The 27670-nt window shown below is 41.4% G+C and overlaps 1 protein-coding gene across 10 annotated transcripts in view; it reads left to right on the top strand.

The window, feature by feature from the left end:
• WDR17 (WD repeat domain 17) overlaps positions 1–27670 on the top strand; it is a 62433-nt gene that overhangs the window by 11103 nt on the left and 23660 nt on the right. For 8 of the 10 annotated variants that reach the window (XR_015947467.1, XR_015947469.1, XR_015947468.1 and 5 more), the window contains exons 2-12: positions 5651–5779; positions 7789–7972; positions 8916–9146; positions 13439–13690; positions 15070–15192; positions 18070–18257; positions 21081–21249; positions 22804–22895; positions 24801–24883; positions 25777–25863; positions 26693–26857. Coding sequence is in view for 7 of the 10 variants with exons in the window: in XM_035111797.3 (XP_034967688.3) it covers positions 5651–5779; positions 7789–7972; positions 8916–9146; positions 13439–13690; positions 15070–15192; positions 18070–18257; positions 21081–21249; positions 22804–22895; positions 24801–24883; positions 25777–25863; positions 26693–26857 (1703 nt within the window). In the remaining 3 variants the exon portion in view is untranslated. The remainder of the gene's footprint in view (positions 1–5650; positions 5780–7788; positions 7973–8915; positions 9147–13438; positions 13691–15069; positions 15193–18069; positions 18258–21080; positions 21250–22803; positions 22896–24800; positions 24884–25776; positions 25864–26692; positions 26858–27670) is intronic. The other 2 variants (XM_088659661.1, XM_088659657.1) reach the window with 2 other exon arrangements.

Raw genomic sequence — 27670 nt, 5'->3', positions numbered from 1 at the left:
TTGGTCTCTGGTTCCTCTGCCCTTTCGAAATCCAGCTTGCACTTCTGGGAGTTCTCGGTCCACATACTGCCTAAGCCTGCCTTGTAGAATTTTAAGCATAACCTTGCTAGCGTGTGAAATGAGCGCAATTGTGCGGTAGTTGGAGCATTCTTTGGCACTGCCCTTCTTTGGAATTGGGATGTAGACTGATCTTCTCCAATCCTCTGGCCATTGCTGAGTTTTCCAAACTTGCTGGCATATTGGGTGTAGCACCTTAACAGCATCATCTTTTAGAATTTTAAATAGTTCAGCTGGAATATCATCACTTCCACTGGCTTTGTTATTAGCAGTGCTTTCTAAGGCCCATTTGACTTCACTCTCCAAGATGTCTGGCTCAAGGTCAGCAACCACACTACCTGGGGTGTACAAGACCTCCATATCTTTCTGGTATAATTCCTCTGTGTATTCTTGCCACCTCTTCTTGATGTCTTCTGCTTCTGTTAGGTCCTTACCACTTTTGTCCTTGATTATGGTAATCTTTGTACGAAATGTTCCTTTCATATCTCCAATTTTCTTGAACAGATCTCTGGTTTTCCCCATTCTATTGTTTTCCTCTATTTCTTTGCATTGCTCATTTAAGAAGACCCTCTTATCTCTCCTTGCTGTTTTTTGGAAATCTGCATTCAGTTTCCTGTATCTTTCCCTATCTCCCTTGCATTTTGCTTGCCTCCTCTCCTCCGCTATTCATAAGGCCTCGTTGGACAGCCATTTTGCCTTCTTGCATTTCCTTTTCCTTGGGATGGTTTTCGTTGCTGCCTCCTGTATAATGTTACGAGCCTCCATCCATAGTTCTTCAGGCACTCTGTCCACCAAATCTAAATCCTTAAACCTGTTCCTTACTTCCACTGTGTATTCATAAGGGATTTGATTCAGATTGTATCTTACTGGCCCAGTGGTTTTTCCTACTTTCTTCAGTTTAAGCTGGAATTTTGCTATAAGAAGCTGATGATCTGAGTTACAGTCAGCTCCAGGTCTTGTTTTTGCTGACTGTATAGAGCTTCTCCATCTTTGGCTGCAGAGAATATAATCAATCTGATTTCGATGCTGCCCATTTGGTGATATCCATGTGTAGAGTCGTCTCTTGTGTTGTTGGAAGAGAGTGTTTGTGATGACCAGCTTGTTCTCTTGACAGAACTCTATTAGCCTTTGCCCTGCTTCATTTTGAACTCCAAGGCCAAACTTGCCAGTTGTTCCTTTTATCTCTTGATTCCCTACTTTAGCATTCCAATCCCCTGTAATGAGAAGAACATCCTTCTTTGGTGTCATTTCTAGAAGTTGTTGTAGGTCTTCATAGAATTGGTCAATTTCACTTTCTTCAGCACCGGTAGTTGGTGCATAAACTTGGATTACTGTGATGTTAAAAGGTCTGCCTTGGATTCGTATCGAGATCATTCTGTCATTTTTGAGATTGCATCCCATTACAGCTTTTGCCACTCTTTTGTTGACTATGAGGGCCACTCCATTTCTTCTACAGGATTCTTGCCCACAGTAGTAGATATGATAGTCACCCGAACTGAATTCACCCATTCCCTTCCATTTTAGTTCACTGATGCCCAGGATGTCGATATTTATTCTTGTCATCTCATTTTTGACCACATCCAGCTTACCTCTATTCATGGTTCTTACATTCCAGGTTCCTATGCAATATTTTTCTTTACAGCATCGGACTTTCCTTTCGCTTCCAGGCATATCCGCAACTGAGCGTCCTTTCGGCTTTGGCCCAGCCGCTTCATCAGCTCTGAATCTACTTGTACTTGTCCTCCGCTCTTCCTCAGTAGCATGTTGGACGCCTTCCGACCTGAGGGGCTCATCTTCCAGCGTCATAACTTTTATATGCCTGTTGTCTTTGTCCATGGAGTTTTCTTGGCAGGGATACTGGAGTGGCTTGCCAGTTCCTTCTCCAGGTGGATCACGTTTAGTCAAAACTCTCCACTATGACCTGTCCATCTTGGGTGGCCCTGCATGGCATAGCTCATAGCTTCTCTGAGTTATTCAAGCCCCTTCGCCACGACAAGGCATTGATCCATGAAGGGGACAGACATCATTATTTACTAGTATTTTGTTTATGATGTAAAATACGAGTGTAGCAAAATGCTTTTGTATCACCTGTGTCTTGAATAGCTGAGACTTATTTGGCAAGGCTGATTTTATATATTCCTGCTCTTGAAGAGGTTTAACTTTTTTTTTCTTAGAGTTGCTTTCAGTTTGCGGTGAATGTGCTTCTCTGTGACTGATTTAAATTACTGAGGAAGTCAGCTAGTTCTGGTTTGGATGCATAATGTTAGCTAGTGGTTCAAGTCTTTGCACAATTGATTTTAGAATATTACTGAGGTAGAAATCTAAAAATATTTAAAATCCACATTGCAAGAATTTTTGGAATATTATCAGGTTTCCCAATATGTGAGTTTTCCATGCAGAGCCTTCTTGCTTCGGAGGATCAGAAACTACATCAAAATGGTGAATAGACAACTCAAGGAAAACTGCAATTGCTTGGTCCTCTTTGAAGCAGCTGAATAATGTCTGAAATCAGCTGAATAATGCTGGTAGTGACAACAAAGAAGTGGAATGGTGGAGCATCCCATTAGGTTTTCTAAGGTAGAGAAGTTTGCATGTAGGATGTTAGTGAGTTTTCATCCTATCGATAGGGATTCTAAAAAAGTGGCCGAAAGAAGATAGGGATTTACATAAAATTTGTGTATGCTAAATGCAAATTCAGAAATAATTACTCTTATTTAAATAGAAATAAGATACACCTCTTCATTGTGGCAGAAAACTATGACCTTTACCTGCTGAGTCTGTTGTGCATGTGCCTAACTCATGGGTCGCTTTCTAAATCCGGCCTGCGGACGGTCCGGGAATCAGCATGTTTTTACATGAGTAGAATGTGTCCTTTTATTTAAAATGCATCTCTGGGCTATTTGTGGGGCATAGAAATTTTTTCATTTCCCACCCCCCCAAAAATATAGCCCGGCCCCTCACAAGGTCTGAGGGACAGTGGACCGCCCCCCTGCTGAAAAAGTTTGCTGACCCCTGAGGGGCAGTTCCAAGGGTTTTTCTTTAAACTGGATCCAAATGGGAAGGTCCTTCAAATAGAGGATTGTCCTCTGTAAAGTAGGACCATCCTATCTATAGGTGGAAGCTGGGCTTAGATGCATAGTTGGGCGTTTACCGGACTGTGTATGTAGGGATAAAATTATTAATGAACTGCACTTCCTTGTGTGAATGTGTCCTTTGCCTGCCCACCTGTTTTGTCAGCACCATGCTCTAACCAACTGAGTTAACCAAAACTCTCATTTTCTAAAGAAAGATCAGATAGATACTATGATCAAATAAATGCAGTGCAGTCCAAGTTGGTTTTTTTTTTTTTGCAGTTCTCCATAGTGAGGGGGAGCTTACGACCTCGGACTCCCAACATGTGTGTTTTTTAGAATCCACCCTATTCCCGTTACTGTGATTTGTTTTTAATACTACATTTTAAATAGTTGTTACCTGCCTGCTGGTAAAAGACGGGTAATAAATTTAATAATAATACCAAAGAATAACATCTGCACAAGTCCTAGATGCGCTTTCCTGCAAAGTGGCGTTTTGGAGTGATGAAACTTGACTGGCCTGTTTCTGACAGCCTGAAATGTTCCATTATCAAGAAAGAAGCTGCTTCACTGGCTCAGTGATTATTGATCTGCCCAAAGCTAGGGTGCAGTGCCTCTCCATCTCGGCATCCCTGCTGGGTAACAGGCAAGTGAGCGGCGGCTGCTGTATACTCATCCATCCTGTACTTTAAGAATAATTTCTTCATATCATCTTGGGATTTCCTTCAGGCTTTTTGTAAAAATAAAATAAAAAAATTCCCTAGTCAATCATTTCTTCCTCAGGTGGCCAGGGCAGAGGAGTTATTTCATGCATTTAAATCCAGTTTTCTAAACAATTTCTATTTGTCCAAATTGAATGAACACACTTCAGTAGTCTCTTACCCCATGTACATTTAGTTCAGGCAGATGGAAAATGTCAGTACAGAAGGAAAACCATCTCTCTCCCCATCTTCCTCCCACTACTTCATTTGAAGCAGCCCAGACTCAGCAGCTTGTTTTCAGCATTTAGTATCTAAGAACCCAGACCATCAGTTAATGGATGTGAGCAGTGATATTTTGTTCGGGTTTTGCTAAATTAGTAGCGTGAGAAACCAGCAGATTGCTTCTTCACACAATCAACTCTAGGACAAGCAATTAACACTGGGCAGAAAGCCAAGGTCTACTTCTGCCATAGTAACTGCACTCTCATTGGTTGATATCAGCACTGAGACCTGTTATCAGAGAAAGCTAGCACACTACATGGTGTTGTGAGTGTGGTCAGTGTAGGAGGAGGTGCTGTATCGGTTGAGAGAGAGACAGAGAGGAAAGGATTTATTTTACTTTGTTTTGAGTTCTAAAGCTGTACATAGAAACTCTGGATTTTCTTTTATTTTAAGAAATCCTGTATATAGTTTTACTCTGCGTCTTAAAAAGCAGAGACATCACCTTGCCGACAAAGGTCCGTATAGTTAAAGCTATGGTTTTCCCAGTAGTGATGTATGGAAGTGAGAGCTGGACCATAAAGAAGGCTGATCGCCGAAGAATTGATGCTTTTTAATTTTGGTGCTGGAGGAGACTCTTGAGAGTCCCATAGACTGCAAGAAGATCAAACCTATCCATTCTTAAGGAAATCAGCCCTGAGTGCTCCCTGGAAGGACAGATCGTGAAGCTGAGGCTCCAATACTTTGGCCACCTCATGAGAAGAGAAGAATCCTTGGAAAAGACCCTGATTTTGGGAAAGATTGAGGCACTAGGAGAAGGGGACGACAGAGGATGAGATGGTTGGACAGTGTTCTCGAAGCTACGAACATGAGTTTGACCAAACTGCGGGAGGCAGTGCAAGACAGGAGTGCCCGGCGTGCTATGGTCCATGGGGTCACGAAGAGTCGGACACGACTAAACGACTAAACAACAACAACAACTGCGTCCAGACGTCTAGTCATTTAACTTACCACCAGAAGCTTCCGGAAAAACCTGCGCAAACTCTGCTGTGTTCAGGCTGAAGTTACACCTGACACTTAAAAACACTAAGATATTTTTCTAGAAAAAGAGGTACCAGAACTCACCATGAACACTTCCCTTGCTCTCTTATAATGGCATTGGTGCCCATCTGTGTGGTGCTGGAACTGAGTTCCTGTGAGTTCCCCCTGAAAAAAAGCCCTGGATGTGAGGTGGGGAAAGAGCTGGGTACAAATATATAGTTATCACAGTATTAATTTCAATGATATAATCAGAAAATTAGACCAAATGTGCAAGTTTCAATGGAACTGTAATATATATTGGAATTAATGAGTGAAGCTTATATGAGAGCTGGCCTTTGCAGATTGCACCTATGTCCAGTCTCAATTCACCTCTCCCAAAGACCAATTAAATAATCTGAGCTTGTTTAATCACAAAGATATTCCGTGGTTTTATTCAAGATTCTGTCTTCTTGCTTTACAGCTATGTCTTTCCTAGTTCTTCAGACTGTTCTACATCAAAGTGCTCAATAAAGCATCACTTAAATTATTCTGTTTCTCTTACTCTGTTTCTCTGTTTTCCAGGCAAATATGGCGCAGGTTAAGCAAGTGGGCTTATTAGCTGCTGGGTGTCAGCCATGGAATAAAGATGTCTGTGCTGCGAGTGGGGATAGATTTGCCTATTGCGCAACTCTTGCTATTTATATATATCAGGTGAGATGGATTCTTAGATTTCTCTGTGAATATTTTTCTTTCCTGCTACACAGTAATGTTTCTTATTAAGTGTTACCGCAGGATTAAACAGATCTTTATTTATTTAATTTAAAACAAAATCAAACTACATATAATATTCCTTTTCAGGGATATTTTAAATTTTAATTCTGTTAGTGGTTCATTAGTTCAGGACCAGAGTAACCAAGCTGGAGTGACTTGCAGTCTGTGGTACAGATACTGCATACTGCTCTCTACCAGAACTTTTATATATTTCAAAAGCTGTAACTTAGGCCAAAAAGTCATGTGTCTCGATGTAGCAAAGGGGGGGTTGCATGAAAAACAGTAGCCCCAGATACAGATGTCCATTTCTGTCTGCTTCAACAGATTAATCTGAGAAGTTTCACCGAGAGCCTATGTGAACATTGCAATTAGGGTACACACAGGGGTAGATTTCTGTAATCTTTCTTAATATGGAGCCCTGTACAATCCCAAAATTTGGCATCCCCAAATGGATGGTTTCAATTATGGATCTTCTAAATTTTGTGCCCCCTCAGCTCAGTGCCATGTGCGGGGCAACCGAGTGCTAAGTACACATCTCCAATCAGATGTGCACCCACAACCATTCCATACATGATTCCCAATCCCATTTCACCCTCTTGAATTTCATTAATTTCCCCAGCCTGCCGTAGGACTCCCAAATTGTTCTTTAAACTCTCACATTTTAGGTTTGTTTTTTTTTTTTTTAAAAAGGTAGGCACAAGAGCTGTTTAAGGAAAACTGTTGCCTCTATCTATGAGGTTTCCCTCTTGGATTTCCCTTCAAGCTGTTGCCTTCACTTGCTGTCAAAACTGCAAAACATTGCATATGCCCACCAGATGTGCGTACATGTGCCCCCTTCTTAATCCAGGCTCATAGCTTTTAAGAGCTTCCTCCTTCTTTTGGAAACATTTATTCAGGAACCAAATATTTCTGTAGACATAGCTTTATAATATATCATCATGTGTACAGTTAAAATGCACGCTGTTTAAAGGCAGAAACCTGGGGCTGTATCCAGTGCTAGTCCTGCTCAGCAGACCCATTGCTGTTAACGGACGTAACTAACTTATGTCCATTAATTTCAGTGGATCTATTCTGAGTAGAACTTAGTTGGCTACAACTCTTGGAACTTAAAGGTAAGCCAATTTAAGGAAGCCAATGAAAGGGCAGTTTCCCATTCCCCTCTCTCCCTTGCAGCTCATAGCTGCCAACTTCCGGATTGGAAAATTAGGGATCAGCAGCCTCACCCAGTGGCGCGGCACTGGAAATTGGTTCTGTGCATGTCCAGACATACCTGGGCACAGTGTCCACATACCTGGGCACTGGAAATCAGTTCTGCGCATGTCTGGAGCGAGCAAGTGAGCGAGCCGCCAGCCGCCGAGCGACGCGTTTTACCGGGCAGGAGCTGGCTACTTGCGCGCAGGGGGGGGGGGTACGCCGAGTGGAGCCTCCCTGGCCAGCAGGGAGGGAGAGAAGCTGCTTCAAATCCGGGAAAATCCAGGATATCTAACAATCCGGGATAGCAGCAGGAAACCGATTGAAATAAGGGAGTTTCCTGCAAAAAACAGGAGGGTTGACAGCTATGGCTCCTGTGCCCCCTGAAACAACTGTCTTGAGGATTTGTGGGCCCTTTTAGACTCTTCTGGGATGGTGCTGCTGGGACAAGCGAATATTACCAAAACTTGGGTCCATCTCTGCCTGATTTGTGGTGATTTTCCCCTCCCCACTAGCCACCTTTGCCTCTCCTGTAGTGTTAAAGGTCTCTCTCTCTCTCTCTCTCTCTCTCTCTCTCTCTCTCTCTCTCTCTCTCTCTCTCTCTCTCTTGTGGGATGCAACCTAGTGGCTCTTAAGCTTCTGCCATTACTTAAAATGCATGTGTAATTAGTTTTCAATGTTTCTCAAAGTAGCAAGATGCTACATACTGTATTTTGAAGTATATTTACATTTAATTTTAAATCTGTGTAACCTTTTAGCTGGATCATCGGTACAATGAGTTCAAACTGTGGGCAATTATGTCTGAGCACAAGAAGACCATCACAGCCGTTTCCTGGTGTCCCCATAACCACGACCTGTTTGCAAGTGCAAGCGCAGATAATTTAGTCATAATTTGGAATGTGGCTGAACAAAAAGTTACTGCAAAACTTGATGGTACAAAAGGTAAGCGAGAAATTTGAGTCTAATGACATTTATTAATAGCAAAATGAAGCCACCAAAGGTTGAATCCAAAAGTGCTGTTCTGTCAATTGAAGACAGGCAAGGCTCCCACAAGCAGAAGAATGTGTGTGTGTGCTTTTTACTGATTTTCCACTTTAGTTCCCTACACATGCAATCTGTGAAGTTTGGGGGGTGGGGTGGATCCAGAATAGAATGGGAGGTGGTGCAGGGGAGGGGAGAAGGAACTGGTGAACATCACCTTGCCCCTCTTGACATGCACACCATTTCAGTTCACAGGAACCTAAGCATGGTCACGATAGTTTTGCTAGGATGACACCAAAAACAAATACGGTCAGTTTCCCAGACAACAGCTTGAAACTACAAACCTCTGTTCTGTTATCCTACTATAGAAAAGAGGGAGATTGCTGCGGTGAAAACAGTTGGCTCTGCTTGACCATTACTATGAATTAGAGTAGAAAAGGCGCCTGTTAAGGTATTTTAATTTAGATTATGTGTATGTATATTTAAGGGTAGACCCTTAGCCCATTCTGCCGTTACTGCTTTGCCAGCAGGATGATTCCTATGGAGGTAACAGATTACATTTGAATGGAAATTCCCTCTGTTTTGTTCAGGAAGGATCCAGAACCAAATAGCAGCTCTTCCTTTAAAAGAAAAATAAAAACCATGTGACCTTTCCATTCCAGTGTAATAACTTCCTTATGTGTTTCTCCAGATAAATTTTTCCTTTGAAGAGAAAAAAAATACATTAGAACCAGCACACTCTTTATGTTTTTAATCTCAAGGCTGAAATGTGTTCATAGAGTGAATGTTCAGGCTGAGATGAATGTTATTTGAGTTGTCTGTTTGTTTAAATTCAGCATCACACTATTGGAGATGTGGCACCAAATGTGTTTTTTAGATTCTTAGATTTGTTTTTATTTTTCAGGAATTCCTGCATCTCTTAGTTGGTGCTGGAATGCAGGTGATGCGGTTGCTTTTGTCTCCCAAAGAGGACCCTTGTATATTTGGACAATTTCAGGACCGGACAGTGGTGTAACAGTACATAAAGACGCTCACAGTTTTTTGTCAGACATTTGCCTGTTTAGATGGCATCCCAAGAAAAAGGGGAAGGTAGTATTTGGACACACTGATGGAAGTCTTTCTATTTTTCAGCCAGGTAAGGGTCTATTTTATAGCATATGCATGTTTTGATGCATGGTGAGGAAAACCATTCTTTTGAGAAAAACGGACACTTATTTTTCACCGATCCCCCCCCCCCAAAAAAATGCATTGCTAATGGAAGGGAGTGGAAAATTCAGTCTTGGGCAGTACAAGGTTGATTTTAGATTAACCAGGCATCAAGATTTATTACTTCATAATAAACACATTCTTGGAATTCAGTGGACTTGTTTGCAAATCACAGTAAGCCAAACTATGTCTTCCTGGGACCATGCAAAGTGGAGAGAAACTCACACTCATTTTGCGGACATGGAGCAATGGATTCAAACTACAAGAAAGAAGATTCCACCTAAACATTAGGAAGAACTTCCTGACAGTAAGAGCTGTCCGGCAGTGGAATTTGCTACCAAGGAGTGTGGTGGAGTCTCCTTCTTTGGAGGTCTTTTAGCAGAGGCTTGATGGGCATATGTCAAGAATGCTTTGATGGTGTTTCCTGCTTGGCAGTGGGTTGGACTGGATGGCCCTTGTGGTCTCTTCCAACTCTATGATTCTGTGCTGCTACCGGGTCCTTTTAGTCTTGGCTACAGATCATGGTTAGGGAGGGGAGTGCAGCTTCATGCTCAAATGATACGCAATCCCTGTGCTAACCAATATGCCATAGTTTGGTTCACCATGCAAACGAGCTCTGTAAATGTTTACTAACAACAGGCTAATAACATAAAAATATATAATCATTTTTTAAAAAGACAATTTATTAATTTTTCAAATAAACCACATTAAACAATAACAAAACATTAAACAACAAACACAACAACCCACAATAAACACAAAATTTCCTCTTTTTAGCATCTATTCAACTATTTTACTTCACTTTGCTCTGCCGAGCTTTGACTTCCCTCCTTTCCCTCATTCGGTTTTTGTACCCACTCTTATCTCGCAGTTCCTTTGTCCAAAATATATAATCATACATAGATGGGAATGACTAAGAATTCTGACCATAGGAGCCAACCCCTTGTGGCTGAGTGGTCTTTGCCCCCCACATAAAATATCCCCCCCCCAAGTTGATGGGCATTGCCATTCAAATGGTGTGCATGCACCACATCATGTGGTTGATTATTCAAGGTCCCACCTGGTCCCCCTAATATTTTATTCAAGTTGATACCCCTGATTCTGACATTCACTTTATACCAGTTGCTTGATACAGTACATTAGTTTCCCATGTGGAAGAAAAGGTAGATATGGTGCATCATGAGGTCATAAACTGGCAGCCAGTAAGCACGGAATATTATAACTCCTCAAAAGAGAGATGTTTCTGGAGAGCGGATAGTCAGAACAAAAAGACTGATTGTCAGTACTTTGGATATATCTTTATATAGCTACAGGTGTAGGCATGTGCCTTCTACAGGTTTGCTTAGATGAATGAAGCCAGTCTCTGCAAGACCATGCTCATTTTCATATTGCTATAGCAACTGCTGCAATTCCGTGTCAGTTCTCATTTTCAAAAGGAGGGATCTTTTTGATTTGTTTTTCATTTTGTTCAGTGTTGGCAGTTTAGAACCAAGCTTGTCGGAGTAGAAATTCAATCTGCACTTGGACGCATCACAGTAAAGAGAGCCATTTATCACGAGCCATTTTGTTCAGATTTCTTATTTTTAGCCATTTGCCGCACCTTAGACCAATTTAGAAAAAGGCACATGATAACATGAAAGTCATTAGTGAGTTAATTTCTGCGGAGAAGGTTCTGGATGCAACCATTTTCTTTTCAGTTGTAGGTTTAAACATACAAACGCACAGTGACATCTCACTTTCTCACCTCCATGTACTGGAATTGTTGAGCCTTTGCTAAAATTGGATGAACCAATCAGTTCTGTTCAGTATAAATTTGGAACATTTGCATGTTAGAATGCCTCTGTGTAATCTGCATCCTACAGGGAAGCAGAAGTATGCAGTTTCCTTTTTCTTCTTTATGATGGAATCAAAGCCTGCAGGTATGTTTTTGATGTCAAAGATATGGATGGGCTCAACCTCTACACACTAGCTCCGAGGAAAAACGGATGCTTACTATAACTAAAAGATTAAAAACATCATGTTGAAGATGGCCCTTAGTTTCTGATTTGTTAGAATGCACCCAGGTGTTGCTCGTAATATGTGTATCATACCACATTTGGGGTTCTCAATCCTAAGATCCTTCAGTTACCCCTAATCCAGAGTTCTGGATGAATTTAAAGATGTACATGAAACACTTTAAGCAGGCTGCCTTGTTGACTTTCTTCCTTCATGAACATGACAGGATAGACATGAAAGTATCTGTTGCTTCCATTGAAACGAATGAGGCATTTAGAGGCTGGGGGACGCCATCTGTGCATTAAAGTTTGCACACTTGCTTTATTTTGCAAGGATGAAAGCTTTGAGAAGTTCAGGCTTTGAGAAGTTCAGGCAAGTGCATGCCGTTCACAAGAAGCTGCTGCAGAATTGCATCTGTTGATATTGCAGTTGAATTTGAACCCTCAGTCTTTAACAAGGCATTAGTAGGAAATTACAGTGAATGGTCTTCTTTCTTACAAAGTGCTGTTTTGCCCTCCAGAAAAGCACTGAGCACCTTCAGCGCTGTAATTTAAGGCTGAGTCATTATTGAGTAACTAGCACAATGCAACAATGGCTTTTAATTGTTAGCATTTAGCGTTTTATCCAGTGCATTCACTTTATTTTCTACTAATTAGCTCTCTCTAGCTACTAGTAACACAGCGGAGGCACACAACAAAAAAGAGTGCAGATGGTTAAAGAAATATGTGAAAGTCTAACTTAAAGATTGGTGTTCATTCAAATGTTTAAAAAAAATCTGCAGAAGTCATTCTGGTTTCCTGATCCCGTGCATGTGTGCTTGCCAGTAAGTCCCACTGCATCTAGTAGAGCCTACCCCATCCTAAGGATCTCTGCCAGCAGTAGTCAGCATAATCCCTCCAAATAGGGTGTTTCAGAAGTGGAACTTGGATAAGCAAATATCCATTGGATTCTAAGCTAGCCCAGCGAGCCTCAAGTTGCAGTGGGAGGCTTGAGTCTTCCCTGAAATTGGCATAACAAAAACTGCCACTGCTTTCCCAACAGCAACAGGGCTCTGGATTTTGGCAGCAACTCTGCTGCTCCTTTAGGTCCTATTGCTATCCAGCTGGGGTTATGGTTGTACCCTGAGCCCATAAAAACCAATTCTATTCAAAACTGCACAAAGGCCAAAACCAGAAAAGGTTAGTTTAGGTAAACACCACGATGAAGAGTTCTAATCAGGGAGAAATGCAGTCTCCCAAAAGATTAATCGGAATTGTTACAAGAGGTATGTGGAAAATTAAGGACAGAAAAAACCCAACCCAGTGTAAAATTATTTCAAGCAGCAAAAATGAAATCTAAAAACAAAGTTTTGCTTTCTCTTGTGTTCCACAGAAGAGATAAGTTACTACAGAAAAAAGGTAATGGGGGTAAAACTGCTTGCTAAGATGGAGAATAGTGAAGAAACATGGAAAAACGTGAAAGTTTTTCAACTCCCCAACATTCCAACCCCCTTTACTACTTGCTGATTCGTTCTACTCCTCTTCTCCATGTCATTTGTTTAGAACATAATTTTATTTATGAACTGGTAAATGGTAGGTCAACAGTCATACCACTTGACTGTCCACAATAAAGCTTTCCTTTTTCTTGAGGCACCTGATCTGATCCTTGGGTCTTATAAGATGCATTCTAGGCCAGAGCCATAGGAAATATCCAAACTTTTGACCTGGTCACCTTGGCAAAAATGTGTATGTCCCCCCCCTCCTTTATCTATCCTAATTTTTAATTCAGAATCCAGAGGTTCAGGCTAAGAAAAATCTCTGCCACTAAGACCAACCTTCAGGCTTAAGCCAGGAGCCAGAGTTTATTGACCAAGGTTTGTTCCATGGAACAATTGTTTGCATCACTGATGCAGTTTTTCCCTTATCCCACCCCTCGAATCAGCTTTATTGGTAGAAAATCAATTAACAAGAACAATAGAAGGTTCCTGAGAATTGCACTGGCTTTGCCTTTTGTCGAGTAACCCGAAAACTCGTATCTGCTGAGAAAAATGCAAAGAAGCTCTAGTGTCACAGATTCACTCTAGAGCTCATTGACTCTGTTGGGAGCAATCATCGTGGGCAGTTGCTGCATCCAGTAGCTTGGATCGGCATTTACTGAAAGTTTTCTACTTTCTGGGACTTTTGTTCAGCATCTGGAAAGCTAACTCTTAACCTGCTTTTAAAATTGATACATCTTTTTCTTTTCAAGGTTCTAAGAGTCAGAAACATGTTCTAAGGCCAGAATCACTTGAAGGTACAGATGAGGAAGATCCTGTTACTGCTCTGGAATGGGACCCGCTCTCTACAGATTATCTTCTTGTTGCAAATCTGCACAATGGAATTCGTCTAGTTGATTCAGAGTCTCTGTCCTGCATTACAGTCTTTAGTTTTCCTAGTGCAGCAGCATCTGTGCAGTGCTTAGCATGGGTTCCTAGTGCTCCTGGAATGTTTATCACTGGAGGTAAAAAAATATTTTCACACATCGTTTTACGAAATAGTAAAATATGTAATAGGGATGCGGGTGGCGCTGTGGTCTAGACCACTGAACCTACGGCTTGCCGATCAGAAGGTCGGCGGTTCGAATCCCCGCAGCAGGGTGAGCTCCCGTTGCTCAGTCCCAGCTCCTGCCAACCTAGCAGTTCGAAAGCACATCAAAGTGCAAGTAGATAAATAGGTACCACTCCAGTGGGAAGGTAAACGGCATTTCCTTATGCCACTCTGGTTCGCCAGAAGCGGCTTTGTCATGCTGGCCACATGACCCGGAAGCTGTACACCAGTTCCCTTGGCCAATAAAGCGAGATGGGTGGTGCAACCCCAGAATTGTTCACGACTGGACTTAACTGTGAGGGGTCCCTTTACCCCTTTACCTTTAAGATATGTAATGCACAGGCACAATCCAGAGCCATGAATGCCAGTTGGCTATTTCCAGTTTACTGCAGTAGAATGTGATTTAAATTGTGAGTTAGCTAAAGGTGAGGACAGAACATTTGAAGAGTGATAGAAAAACATATGTAAATGTCTCTGTCTTGAACCAAATTATGGAAAGGGGAAAAGAAGGTTCTGTGGGGGTTTGATCTAGTTTGGGTTAAATTGGGTGATGAGGAGAGAAAAGCTGGCTTTGGTAAACACTATTCATAACAATGCCAGGACCAATTTCCTCTCCTATTCTCATCCTTGTTCGTGGAACAGTTTTGTATCTGGTTTAAGAAAGTTAATTCTAAAAAGAAAAAGGTGAAGGGTGTGTATATGTGCATGTACATATGTAAATGTATGTGTGGCTGCGTGTGTGTGTGTATACACACACACACACACCTCTTGAAAACTAGATAACTCACATGATACACAAGAAGAGAGAACAGACTGAAGGACTGAGGGCTAACACACCTTCTTGGCATGAAAGCATGCTCTGTTTGCTGGTGTGCATGCTACAACCCTAGTTGGGAAACCAGGCTCACACACTGTGTGAAAATAGGTGAATACCAATGCTATTTATCCAGGAAAAGAGGTGCTAGAACTCGCCATGAATGTCTCTCTTGTTCTCTTATTAATGGCAATGGCATCCACCTGAAAGGTGCTGGAATTGAGTTCTGGCGAGTTCTGGCTGAAAAGCCCTGGTGAAGACAGACAACACTTCATGAAACATGAGCTCTATTTGTCATATTCTGTTTATGCTCCGGAGATGACTTGTGTTATGTTTATCTTGTCTACCAAGAAATCTGTATGCATAAATATGTACAAAATATATTGCAGTTGTTAAATTTTTGAATCATTGGACTACTAGATGATAGAACTTTTTGAATTGATAATCAGAAAAGAAATGGGATTTTTCTCTCAAAACAGATTCTCAAGTTGGTGTGCTGCGTGTCTGGAATGTGTCTCGTACAACACCAATAGATAATTTTAAACTGAAGAAAACAGGTTTCCATGGTTTACATGTTCTTAGTTCTCCCCCAAAGAAAAAATGTAAGTATCTTTTTTTATAAAAAAAAACCACCAAGAAAAAATGTGCCTTTTCCTTTTCCTAACTTTTTCTTTTCTGTTTGCACCATAGCTGCCAAGTTATCCCTTTTTTAAAGGGATTTTCCATTATGCTGAATAGGCTTCCTCGTGAGAAAAGGGGAAACTTGGCAGCTATGGTTTGCACTTGTAAACTCTTTGCTGTTCAACACAATACAACATAACTATAATCCACAGTGAATGACATGTCAGGATTGAGCAGCCTGCTACTTTGTGCTGCCCTGTTGCTCCTGCTTCGCTCCTTCTCTGGTACCAGCAGGAACAACAGGCCGTGAAGTGTTGACTTTTTGTTACATGGTTATGGGTTGTTTCTTTCAAATAATTCACTGCCATGGAGAAATAGCTAGTACAGACTGCCTAATCTTGATAATCCATAGTTTATTATGTGTGAACTGGGCCAATATAGGCTGTATAGTCTTCCAAAACACCATTTAAAACATGCGCACACAATAGGAATTCCTCCTTAAGAATTAATGGAATACTTTAGAGAGTCTCATTTTATAATTCAAAATGCATGTCTGTATGAAGATTTGAAAGCATGCTAGTTAAGATGCCTTACAATTTGTTGAAAGCTCACTGATCCCTAAGTGCTCCATTCTGTCCTCCTGTTTTTCTCCCTTTCGCCCCCTCACCAACCTGCAATCCATTCTGCTTACAGTGGTACCTCGGTTTATGAACACAATTGGTTCCGGAAGTCTGTTCATAAACTGAAGCGTTCATAAACTGAAGCGAACTTTCCCATTGAAAGTAATGGAAAGTGAATTAATCCGTTCCAGAGGGTCCAGGGCGTTTGTAAACCGAAAATTCGTAAACCGAGGTGTTCGTAAACCAAGGTTCCACTGTACCATCTTTTCTTTGTCTTAATTGCAGTAATATGGTGAGTCTTCTGCCTGTTTAAGGCAGGGCTGCCATTTGAGAGAATCATACCAGGAGTGCCTTTCCTACCTGGATCTCCTTTACCTGTGCAAAAACAGCAGCCCATTTTGTTTCTACCAGGCTAAAAGGGTTTGGGAGAGGCATTAATACTTCTCTTTTTTTGATTTTGCAAGAAGGGTATTTGGTCAGCTGAGAGTGAAACTAAAGGTGACTTTACTGTACAGTTTTTGTACACTACATTTTTACTGTAAATTTTTACAGCACATTTTTTGTTACATAAATAGCAGCTATGGGGAAACCTGAGCAGCTTTGGATCCATGGGGAGGGGGAGTTTAACTTTTTATCTCCTGACAAAAATCATCCCTCAGAAGCTGCCATTTGCATTTCAAGAGCAGTCACTTTCATGTGCTCCAAAGTGGTATATTCCAAGGGAATATGGTATGTGTATTTGTATTGAATTCTGCTTCTCTCTGTTGCTGACATCTTCAAACCTGCTAATGTGCTTTCCTCTCCTAATTATTCCCACTGGCCCAATCTTGCATCATTTCACATCTCCTCTGTATTGCCAACATTGGAAACAAAAGCTGATTGCATAACAAAGTCATAGTATCTGAGTCATTGTAATAAATGTGTACTTCTTACCTGCTAATGTGCTTGATTAGTACTCAATTTTCTGTTTTTATTATACTAGTCAAGTGATGCATATGCCCATATATTCCGGGTTTAAGAGAGTACAATAGCTTAAGGTTGAAACTAACAGGATAGCTGATGTAGAGTAGTGGGCTATGAGCAGAAACTATGACTGAAGTGCTTGCCGATCAGAAGGTTGGCGGTTCAAATTCACACGATGGTGTGAGCTCCCATTGCTCTGTCCCAACAGTTCAAAAGCATACCAACGCAAGTAGATAAGTAGGTACCGCTGTGGTGAGAAGGTAAACGGTGCTTCCATGCGCTCTGGCACTGGTCATGGTGTCCCGTTGCGCCAGAAGCAGTTTAGTCATGCTGGTCACATGACCTGGAAAGCTGTCTGCGGACAAACGCCGGCTCCCTCAGCCTGAAGCAAGATGAGCACCACATCCCATAGTCAAGTTTGACTGAACTTAACCATCCAAGGGTCCTTTACCTTTAGCTTATATGGAAAATGTTCTGACTACTTGGAGAAATGCTATAATTACTGTAATTATTATTATTATTATTATTTATTAAATTTCTATACCACACTTCATCTGAGGATCACAGGGTGATTTTTATAAACAAAAGAATACAAAACATAGTAACAAACAAAAACAATACCCCCAACGGTTTAAAAGGCCATAGATTGTTTAATTAGTCAGAGTCCTGGGAGAAGAGGAATGTTATTGCAAGGTGCTTAAAGATATGTAGCGAAGGTGCCAGGTGAGCCTCCCCAGGGAGAACAAGTGGGGAGCCACAACAGAAAAGACCCACACCCATGTTGCCACCCTCTGGTTCTCAGATAATGATTGAAGGGTCCAGGTTGGTTCATGGAAAGAGTTGGTCCTTGAGGCACTGCAAGTCTTGCTATTAAAATATAATTAGTATTATGATGCTATGTGAATTATCAGATCCACTTTCTGTGACTGAAATTAATACTGTTAGTACTTCTCATCAGCTGATTTTATAAATTCATTGTACTAAATCTCTCTGTGCCATATGCTTCAGTAAGATAACACTAGTGTCTGAAGGAGACAGCTGGACTGAGAAACTAAAACATTTAAGGAAAAGAAAGTTTATGGCTTCAAAGTACTGGAGAGTGAATTAGGAAATTATCATACAAAAGAAATTCTCAGATGTAAGAAATAAATCAGATAGGGCTTAATTGCCACAATTCCCCAAGAAATGTAGTTCCCAGTGGCAAGTGGACAATAGTTTGTTTCAAATGTAGCAGAACATCAAACTTATGCTAATATGTTTATCTTTTTAATTCAGCATTTTCTTCACAGTCTCCTACCAAAAACCACCACATGTCATCTACAAGTGAGGCTGTTCCACCTCCAACTCTAACACAAAACCAAGCATTTTCTCTCCCTCCTGGGCATGCTGTCTGCTGCTTTATGGATGGTGGAGTGGGACTTTATGACATGGGAGCCAAGAAATGGGATTTTCTTAGAGATCTGGTATGTTTGCTCTTCTTTCCAGTCTTTGAACTTGGGGTCACTTAAGGTATTTAAAATCTTCTTCAAGTGATGTGCTCTAACTGTTCCTAGGGATGTTTTCATATGGAGAATATTATATGTCCTTGGAGCTATCTGTGGGCACAGATGTTTCTCCCAGCTGCAATTTCCAAGCTCAAGGTTTTCTACCAGCAAAAATCATGAGTCTCTGAAGCATTCCCAAGGGGATATTGCTATGTCCATGTGTTCGTTCCTCTATCTGGACTTATCCCTGGTGACAGAGGAATACCTTGTGGAGAATACTTTTTGAACGTGTGAAGTAGCCCAAATAAAAATAATTAGTTTGTGTGCTAATAATTAGGCTGTTTGCTTCCTTCTTCTTTAAAGGGTCTTGGAAAACAGCTGTAGAAGTGTCACCCGGAAGCGGCATGCCAGATTGGATGGAGCCACTTTGCTAGCTTCCCGGGCTAATGCGGGTAGGAGGCCGCAGGAAGGTCAGTGTGATTCAAACACTCTGGCAGGAGGGCTGGATTAGCTCTGATGGTGCGTTTGCACTGCACCGACCTTCCCATTGCTTCGTCCCTCACCCTTCTGGTAAGCAGCAGCGACCTGCCTGCCAGAAAGGTAGTGTAGCGTCTGCACTAGGGTGGTGACTTTTTCATTTTTTTCCTCAAAAATTATGGCCTGTAGCACAAATGGATGAACTTTTGCCTATTAATGACTAAAATGGGGTATATTCAATTGAAATATTTAAAAAAGGTCACGCACAAACCATTTTAAAATTTTTTGTATGCCGTTTTACCATTTCATAAAATTGTATTAACAATTCTATATATATTTCATATCAAATTTGGACACAACACCACATTCCACAATGGGGAGTGTTCTTAGCAACATAGAGTATACAAATGTCACACCTGCGCAAGGTAAAAGTCCCTTTTTGGGACCTAAAAACTCAGCCAGCAGACCCTGCCGGGCATGCTGGGAAAAGAACCTACAGGAGAGGTAGCAAAACATTGTCCTCTAGCGGCGTCTATACTGTTACTGCAGCTAAAAAAAGCTTTCTTGTGTGTTTGATGGCCCTATATAATGTTGTATATGTTGTTGTTGTTTAGTTGTTTAGTCGTGTCCGACTCTTCGTGACCCCATGGACCATAGCACGCCAGGCACTCCTGTCTCGCACTGCCTCCCGCAGTTTGGTCAAACTCATGTTCGTAGCTTCGAGAACACTGTCCAACCATCTTGTCCTCTGACGTCCCCTTCTCCTAGTGCCCTCAATCTTTCCCAACATCAGGGTCTTTTCCAAGGATTCTTCTCTTCTCATGAGGTGGCCAAAGTATTGGAGCCTCAGCTTCACGATCTGTCCTTCCAGGGAGCACTCAGGGCTGATTTCCTTCAGAATGGATAGGTTTGATCTTCTTGCAGTCCATGGAACTCTCAAGAGTCTCCTCCAGCACCATAATTCAAAAGCATCAATTCTTCAGCGATCAGCCTTCTTTATGGTCCAGCTCTCACTTCCATACACCACTACTGGGAAAACCATAGCTTTAACTATACGGACCTTTGTCGGCAAGGTGATGTCTCTGCTTTTTAAGATGCTGTCTAGGTTTGTCATTGCTTTTCTCCCAAGAAGCAGGCGTCTTTTAATTTCGTGACTGCTGTCACCATCTGCAGTGATCAAGGAGCCCAAGAAGGTAAAATCTCTCACTGCCTCCATTTCTTCCCCTTCTATTTGCCAGGAGGTGATGGGACCAGTGGCCATGATCTTGGTTTTTTTGATGTTGAGCTTCAGACCATATTTTGCGCTCTCCTCTTTCACCCTCATTAAAAGGTTCTTTAATTCCTCCTCGCTTTCTGCCATCAAGGTTGTGTCATCTGCATATCTGAGGTTGTTGATATTTCTTCCGGCAATCTTAATTCCGGCTTGGGATTCATCTAGTCCAGCCTTTCGCATGATGAATTCTGCATATAAGTTAAAATAAGCAGGGAGACAATATACAACCTTGTCGTACTCCTTTCCCAATTTTTAACCACTCAGTTGTTCCATATCCAGTTCTAACTGTAGCTTCTTGTCCCACATAGAGATTTCTCAGGAGACAGATGAGGTGATCAGGCACTCCCATTTCTTTAAGAACTTGCCATAGTTTGCTGTGGTCGACACAGTCAAAGGCTTTTGTATAGTCAATGAAGCAGAAGTAGACGTTTTTCTGGAACTCTCTAGCTTTCTCCATAATCCAGCGCATGTTTGCTATTTGGTCTCTGGTTCCTCTGCCCTTTCGAAATCCAGCTTGCACTTCTGGGAGTTCTCGGTCCACATACTGCCTAAGCCTGCCTTGTAGAATTTTAAGCATAACCTTGCTAGCGTGTGAAATGAGCGCAATTGTGCGGTAGTTGGAGCATTCTTTGGCACTGCCCTTCTTTGGAATTGGGATGTAGACTGATCTTCTCCAATCCTCTGGCCATTGCTGAGTTTTCCAAACTTGCTGGCATATTGGGTGTAGCACCTTAACAGCATCATCTTTTAATGTTGTATATATGTGACTCTAAAGCTCGGGTTCAATTTTATATCTGCTTACAGTGACTTCAAAAATGGTCAAAAAACTGATAAATAAATTTTTTAGAATCATTTTGTGCATGAGGTTTTTTTTAATCAAATCTCTTTGAAAGTAAGATTTTATCTAATCTTTAATTAAAGCTCATCAAATTATGATACAGGGAAATGAGGTTGTAAAAAAAGTCATCACCCTAGTCTGCACCCAACCTGGCAAGCCACTTCTGGTGTCAAGCCCTCTCCTCTTGTAACGGAGCTTCCTTTTGTTGCTCTAGGGTCATGTCGAAACCATCTTCGATTGTAAATTCAAACCTGACAACCCTGACCTTCTAGCTACCGCATCCTTTGACGGAACAATAAAGGTGTGGGATATAAACACTTTAACTGCTGTCTACACTTCTCCTGGTAATGAGGGAGTCATATACTCCCTTTCATGGGCTCCAGGTGAGAATGTTTTACCTCAGAAATAGCAAAAGTTTCATATGGAAAAGAGACTGCTTCTTAGCTAAGATTGGTGGGTATCCAGAGTTATGTATATTTGTATATATATATTTGGTATACATGCACAAAATAAAAGCACAGCTCAGAGCAAAAGAACTGTAAGGGCTTTTCCATTCATGGAATGGGGCTTTTCCACTACAGCCTCCTGTGAGACGCCCCCTCAAATGGCCTCTGATGTAGTGCGAGTCTTGCAACTGGGTTGGGGGCAGGAATATAGTACCCAGCACAAACTTCAGCTTTTTTATGGTTTGGGGGAGTACAGTGGTGCCTCGCTGGATGAATTTAATTCGTTCCATGGGTCTTTTCTTATAATGAAAAATTCGTCTAGCGAATCCCATAGGAATGTATTGAATTTTTTTGGAATTTTTTTTGCGCATAGGAACGCATTAATTGAATTTCAATGCATTCCTTTGGGAAACCGCGATTTGCTAGACGAATTTTTCATAAAATGAATTCATCTAGTGAGGCAACCTCCGCTCGAAAAATCCTTTCGTCAAGCAGAAATTTTGTTAAGCAGGGCATTCGTTAAGCGAGGCACCACTATATTTTAAAAGCAGATTTATGGATTTTGTCATTTCAAAACTAATTTTAGAGGTGTGTCAGCAGTGCCTGGTGAAATCTAAGAAGCTCAGGGGAAGTACTGAATAAGATTTTTTTTATTAAGAATGAAGGCTTTAATCTCCCACTGCATTCCTTTTCTGTGTCTAATAGAGTCATATTGAAAATGCACAATAACAAATCATTTAGACATCACTATGATTTCAAAATAAGCAAAATTATGTAGATGATCTTAATTTGCACATTTCATTTCAGTTGGAGAATTCAGTTCAGGCTAGTGCAAAATTTTGGTCACCTAGTAGAACTTAGATTATTCTTTTAAGTGCAAAGTGTACATGGTGCTATATATGAGTGAAGGGGGAAAAAATCAAATTGCAGCACTATTTTGTGCAGAAAGAGAAAATTGGTCAGAAATTGACTTAGTTGGGGCAGCGTGTAAAGGCAAGGATCAAAAGAGCAAGTCATGCCAGTTGTAAACACTGTGAACTGCTTATGTCATGGCAAATAGGAGACAGCATGCTATCTCATTCTAAATGAAGAAACATACTAGGCATGTTCCATGAAGGGTAAAGAAGCTAAGGAATCTTTAGATGCATGTGAGGAATAAGAAAAGGGGAAGGGGGAAAAACCTGACTGCTTGAGAAAATAATAGTGAATGAGCAAAATGGTTTGTGATTTTTGGTAACATCAGAGGTAGAGCTGAAACTGAGTATAAGGTAAACAGAACAATGAGATGCCTGCAGTGAAAATAAGCAGAACTTTGAGGAAGTTTTTATAGAAGAATATGAAAACAGGTGTTTAGAAGAGTCAAAGAGAGCATAGTTCAGGGAAGTTCTTTCATTACATTGCTTCTTCTGAGCCTTTAATAGGCAATAGGAAAGGCAGGATAAATAAGAATATAGTTAACCTTCTATCTATCCAATGGACTCTTTCCTAAAGGAGACTTGAACTGCATAGCTGGTGGAACTTCCAGAAATGGTGGCTTCATCTGGGACGTTACACGGGGCAAAATGATAACCCGCTTTAATGAGGTAATGTGAGTTTGGTTTTAAGTTCTTATAACTGAGGTTATAGCAGGGAGATAAACGACGTTTCTGTGTGCTCTGGCACTCGCCACAGTGTTTTTTTTGCTGCAGAAGCTGTTTAGTCATGCTAGCCACATGTCCCAGAAAGCTATCTGTGTACGAACGCCCTCTCCCTTGGCTTGAAAGCGAGATGAGTGCCTCAACCCCATAGCCGCCTTTGACTGGACTTAACCATCCAGGGGTCCTTTGCCTTTACCTTATAGCTCCCACTAAAGCTTGTTTAAGGAAATGTTCAGTTAGTATGTGTACCAGTAACCTGATCCTAAGAGCTATTAAACTTTAGCTGCAAAACTATAACAAAAATCTAGGACAAAAGTGAAACTTTTGTGACTTATTTAGTCAGTGGTGAAAAATACCCCTCCTCCTTCTAAAGTGGGGAACACTTCAGAATAAAAGCCAAACAATCTTGGGGAATGAACAGACAGTAGTAAGAGTCACCGTGAGGAAGGTTTGCTGGTTTCCCATCATGCACACCTTCCCCTGGGGACATTTCAATCATCCTAAAAACACTACTTTTCAGATAAAAAATATTGTGTTTTCTGTACATCCTTAGTTAAAAATCGAAGTGTTGCAGATTCAAGCAGTGGTGGTCTTTTGGAGCCTTACTTAAACATTTCAATAGGGAGTGAGATCTATGCCTAAGGGCATATAGAAATAGTCTTGGGGCCAGACTAGATGTGACACTAATTGTATGAATACAGTTTTTTTTATGTAACTAGCAGTCATGAAGAGGCTTGAGCAGCCTTGGGTCATAGGGATTGAAGCGCTTACAACTGTGTTCCTGCCCTGTTGCCAGCAAAAATACCGTATTTTTCTGTGTATAAGACTAGGTTTTTAAACCAAAAAAGTAGGTTTGAAATTGGGGCTTGTCTTATACACAGGTAGCGCTGAGGGGTGTTTTCTTACTTTGGAGTCCCCCAAAATAGGGGGCGTCTTAAACAAGGGGGCATCTTATACACGAAAAAATACGGTAATCTCTCACAAGCTGTTTTTGTGTTTCAAGAGAACCTTCTGTTGGCAGAAAAAGAAGTACAGTGGTACCTCTACTTACAAATTTAATGCGTTCCGAACTCACATTCGTAAGTCGAAAAAAATTGTAAGTCGAATCCCATAGGAATGCATTGGGAGAAAAAATTCGTAAGTCGAAGCAACCCTATCTAAAAACTCGTAAGTAGAAAAAATCCTATCTAAACAGCATCCAAGATGGCGGTCGGAGCTCTGTTCGTAAGTAGAAACATTCGTAAGTCTAATCATTCGTAAGTAGAGGTACCACTCTACTTCCCATCCCCCAGTACCTTTAAAGCTTCTTTCTGGCTACTGTTTGCATAATGAAAACATGTCTTAATTGCATCCACACAATTCATGTTGTATCTAGTTTCCTCATAGACTGGAATTCAGAAAAGCACTAGTGTTATGATTACGCATCTAAACGTTTACTCTCGAGTTACTGTTTTAAAAGGTGGCATTTTAGAGTTTGCAAACTGTTGTTTAAAATCTTTGAAGTTCAGACGATACTCTTAACATACTGTTGGGGAACTTATTCAGGTTGTATCTGTTCATCTCCAGTCTTTGCCTCAGTTCTGTGCTACTAAAGACAGAAATTACCAGAATCCATTAGCTTTCTATTTCATCCTCTTTCTTATCATGAAGAATGCAAAAATGTTACCTAAAAGAGGCCACACCCTGTCATTACAAAATGCCTCATGGGAGCAGGGGTTATGTTTGCTTAAAGGCTGGTAGAAAATATTGATTACTCCTACTTGGGGGGTGGGGAGTCATAAGAAAAGTATATAAATAAGAAAAAAAGGGGTGAATTATTTCTTATTGATAGGCATTTTACATTTTTTGAAGCATGGAAAGAGTGGAATCTTCTGCATTGCATGGAGTCATAAAGATTCCAAAAGGATAGCAACCTGCAGTGGAGATGGATTCTGGTGAGTGCTATTTTGAAGACAACTCTTGTGAAAATTGATGTGACAAATAGTAAAGCATTATTTTATTTGACTACGTGGCAAATGTGAATTTGATCATATCTACTGATATGGAGGTGCACGCTCCAGAAATCTAGTAGAGTGATTTCAGACACTTGCCACTATTTTTAAACAAAAATGCTGATCATTTCCAATCTTAGCACTGTAGTTCGCCAGTGCTAAGTTTGCTTTGATTGCAGCTATAAGATCTGCCTTTGAATGTGGTTCAGAAGGCAGAAGACAGAGGCTTCTCTCCAGTCTTAGTGCTGTGGAATCACACCATTGGGGCAGCAGCAGAGGCTTAATTCTGATCTTGGTACTTAGTCCTTAGATGGGAGATATTATATCTCTGCGGATGATGTCATATGATGTAAGGAAACTGACAGGAGGGCTTTGCTTGCCCAACATTGCCTTGCAGGCCAAAATTCAGATGCCTGTAGGCTGTAAGTTCTCCACTGATATATCACCACTGATATACATTGTGACGGTATTAATTGATTTGACTTTCTGGCAAAATGTAAATGGATAGCAGGCATCATCATAAAGTTGCATGTCCTAACAAAGGACAAAGATGTGATTTTTTAAAAAAATGTTGTTACAATGTGGAACTTTTCATAAATTCATAGTTCCCTGATGAACAGCCATACAGACCTAAAGCATGTTGGATCACTGTGGAGGGTTATTAAATTTAAATAATTTTTAATTGAGCTTTTGGGCTTGCCCCTTTTGTTCTGTGTAGTTGCTGCTACGACTCCCTTTCTGTGCTTCCAATTTTTCCCCAAAGTGCCATGACAAACAAATAAAACCATGTAAATACAAAATTATAAAGCTCTGGTTTCCATATTCAATTCATTCAGCATTATTCGGACCATTGATGGCAAAATTCTCCACAAGTACAAACATCCAGCTTCAGTTTTTGGCTGTGACTGGAGTCAAAACAACAAGTGAGTACTTTCATATAATTAACTTCATAGTCTTAAAGATTCAGTGAATTATAAATGTTCGAATAAACTTGTTCCAGAATTAATGTAGCTAGAATACTGTAATGGTTTTAGTGTTATCTAACTCAGTAGGATTGAGTAAAAGGCAATATGTTCTAGATCAGGTTGGCCTAGAGCTGAGAATTTATGTCCTTGGAAGACTTGGCAGTGCCAAATTCCAGTTTGATTTTCTGCCTGTTATTGTACTGTGCACGTGCTGTAAAATAGTCATGCTATCACTCGCTTTTTATGGGGCATCTACATAAAACCATTAACAACATTCTCCTCTCACATTTTCCCTGTCCAGCTGTTTTGTGTCCTGTTCCATGCACCCGAGTTCCAAAAAAAAGACTTTTTTTAAAAAAAGTCAGTGAAATTGTTGCTCAATTTCCTTGGGTATTGATGGTCTATTGTGATGCCATTCTGGCCAGCTACGACATCTCTACAGGCTGTAGCTGTTCCCTTGACTACTCTGCATATTTCCTTCTCTGGTCTGTGTCTTCTCTCTAGGAATCAGGTCCATCACTTCAACCTTCCCTTCCCGAATTGCGTTGTCTTTATATCCACTCCCAGTCCTGGCTGCAGTAAGGGGGCGGCACTTGATTTATCTGGTGCTGATTGTTAAAACAAAAGAGATGCAACTAATTTGAAAACAGGATGATTGCTACCGTTAGATGTTTAAAATGAAAATGTAATAATGCAGGGCGAGTTTTCAAAACGTCTTGTTATATTTATTTGCGAACAGTGAAATTCTTGTGCCTTCTGTAGCTGATGACTGTACTGTATTTTGCAGAGATATGATAGCCACTGGATGTGAAGATAAAAATGTCCGTGTCTATTACCTAGCAACTAGCTCTGATCAGCCACTGAAAGTGTTCAGTGGGCATACTGCCAAAGTGTTTCATGTAAGGTGGTCTCCTCTGAGGGAAGGGATCCTCTGCAGCGGTTCTGATGATGGGTGAGCATATTTAGCTGAAATTGCGGTGGTGGGGTTAGCTATGCAAAAAAATGGGTTTTGTCCATAACAGAACTTTTCCCACTTGCACTCTAGCTGCCACCCAGCCTTGAGAGCAAGAAGGCCGCAGCATGACAAGGACTTCAGCAGGGTCGCCTGCTCAGTGGCGGAGCTTCATGCTCCGGCACCGGGGGGCAGAGAGCAGGTGGGGGCATGGCTGGTGCACATCCTGGGGGTGGGGCACACCGTCTGCAGCAGCGTGGCACTCAGCACGGGCGGGGGGCAGCCGCGATGGCACCCCACCGGGATTGTGCTGCCGTGGGCGGTGCGCTCCCCCCGCACTCCTCTTCCTCCGCCAGTGCGCCTGCTCTATCTACTGGAAACTCCCCCAGGGCATTCAGTATTCCATTGGATTCCATTAGCTTCCAAGCACAGATCTTCTTCATCTGCCCACCACCCTGCAGGGTAGGATTGGAGCTGTAAATCCAAACTTCACAAGGAAATGATCTGACCCTTACAACAGGGTGACACCCATCACCACTCATCTCCAGACCCCAACTCCCCTCCGTCCGGAGCAGAAACCCCATTGAGGGTGTGGCCTGCCATATGTGTCGGACAACTTGAGACAGCCCCATGGTCCTCATGGAAACCCATGGAATCTCGAGTTTGAATGCAATGGGGCAGCCTCAGCATGGATATTCAATGGATATCAAAGTTATCCTTCTGGACTCTGTCAAGGCTGCAAAAAAGTTGGGGTGTATATCTTAACTGTATGAAAATGCAGGCTGGGGGAAAGCTGAGCATCACTGAGGTCAT

The sequence above is a fragment of the Zootoca vivipara genome, chromosome Z1 (genome assembly GCF_965207765.1).
Source record: "Zootoca vivipara chromosome Z1, rZooViv2.hap1.1, whole genome shotgun sequence".
Classification (NCBI taxonomy): Eukaryota; Metazoa; Chordata; class Lepidosauria; order Squamata; family Lacertidae; genus Zootoca; species Zootoca vivipara.
Note: the sequence above shows the minus strand (reverse complement) of the source record. Positions and strands in the feature narration are given on the sequence as shown.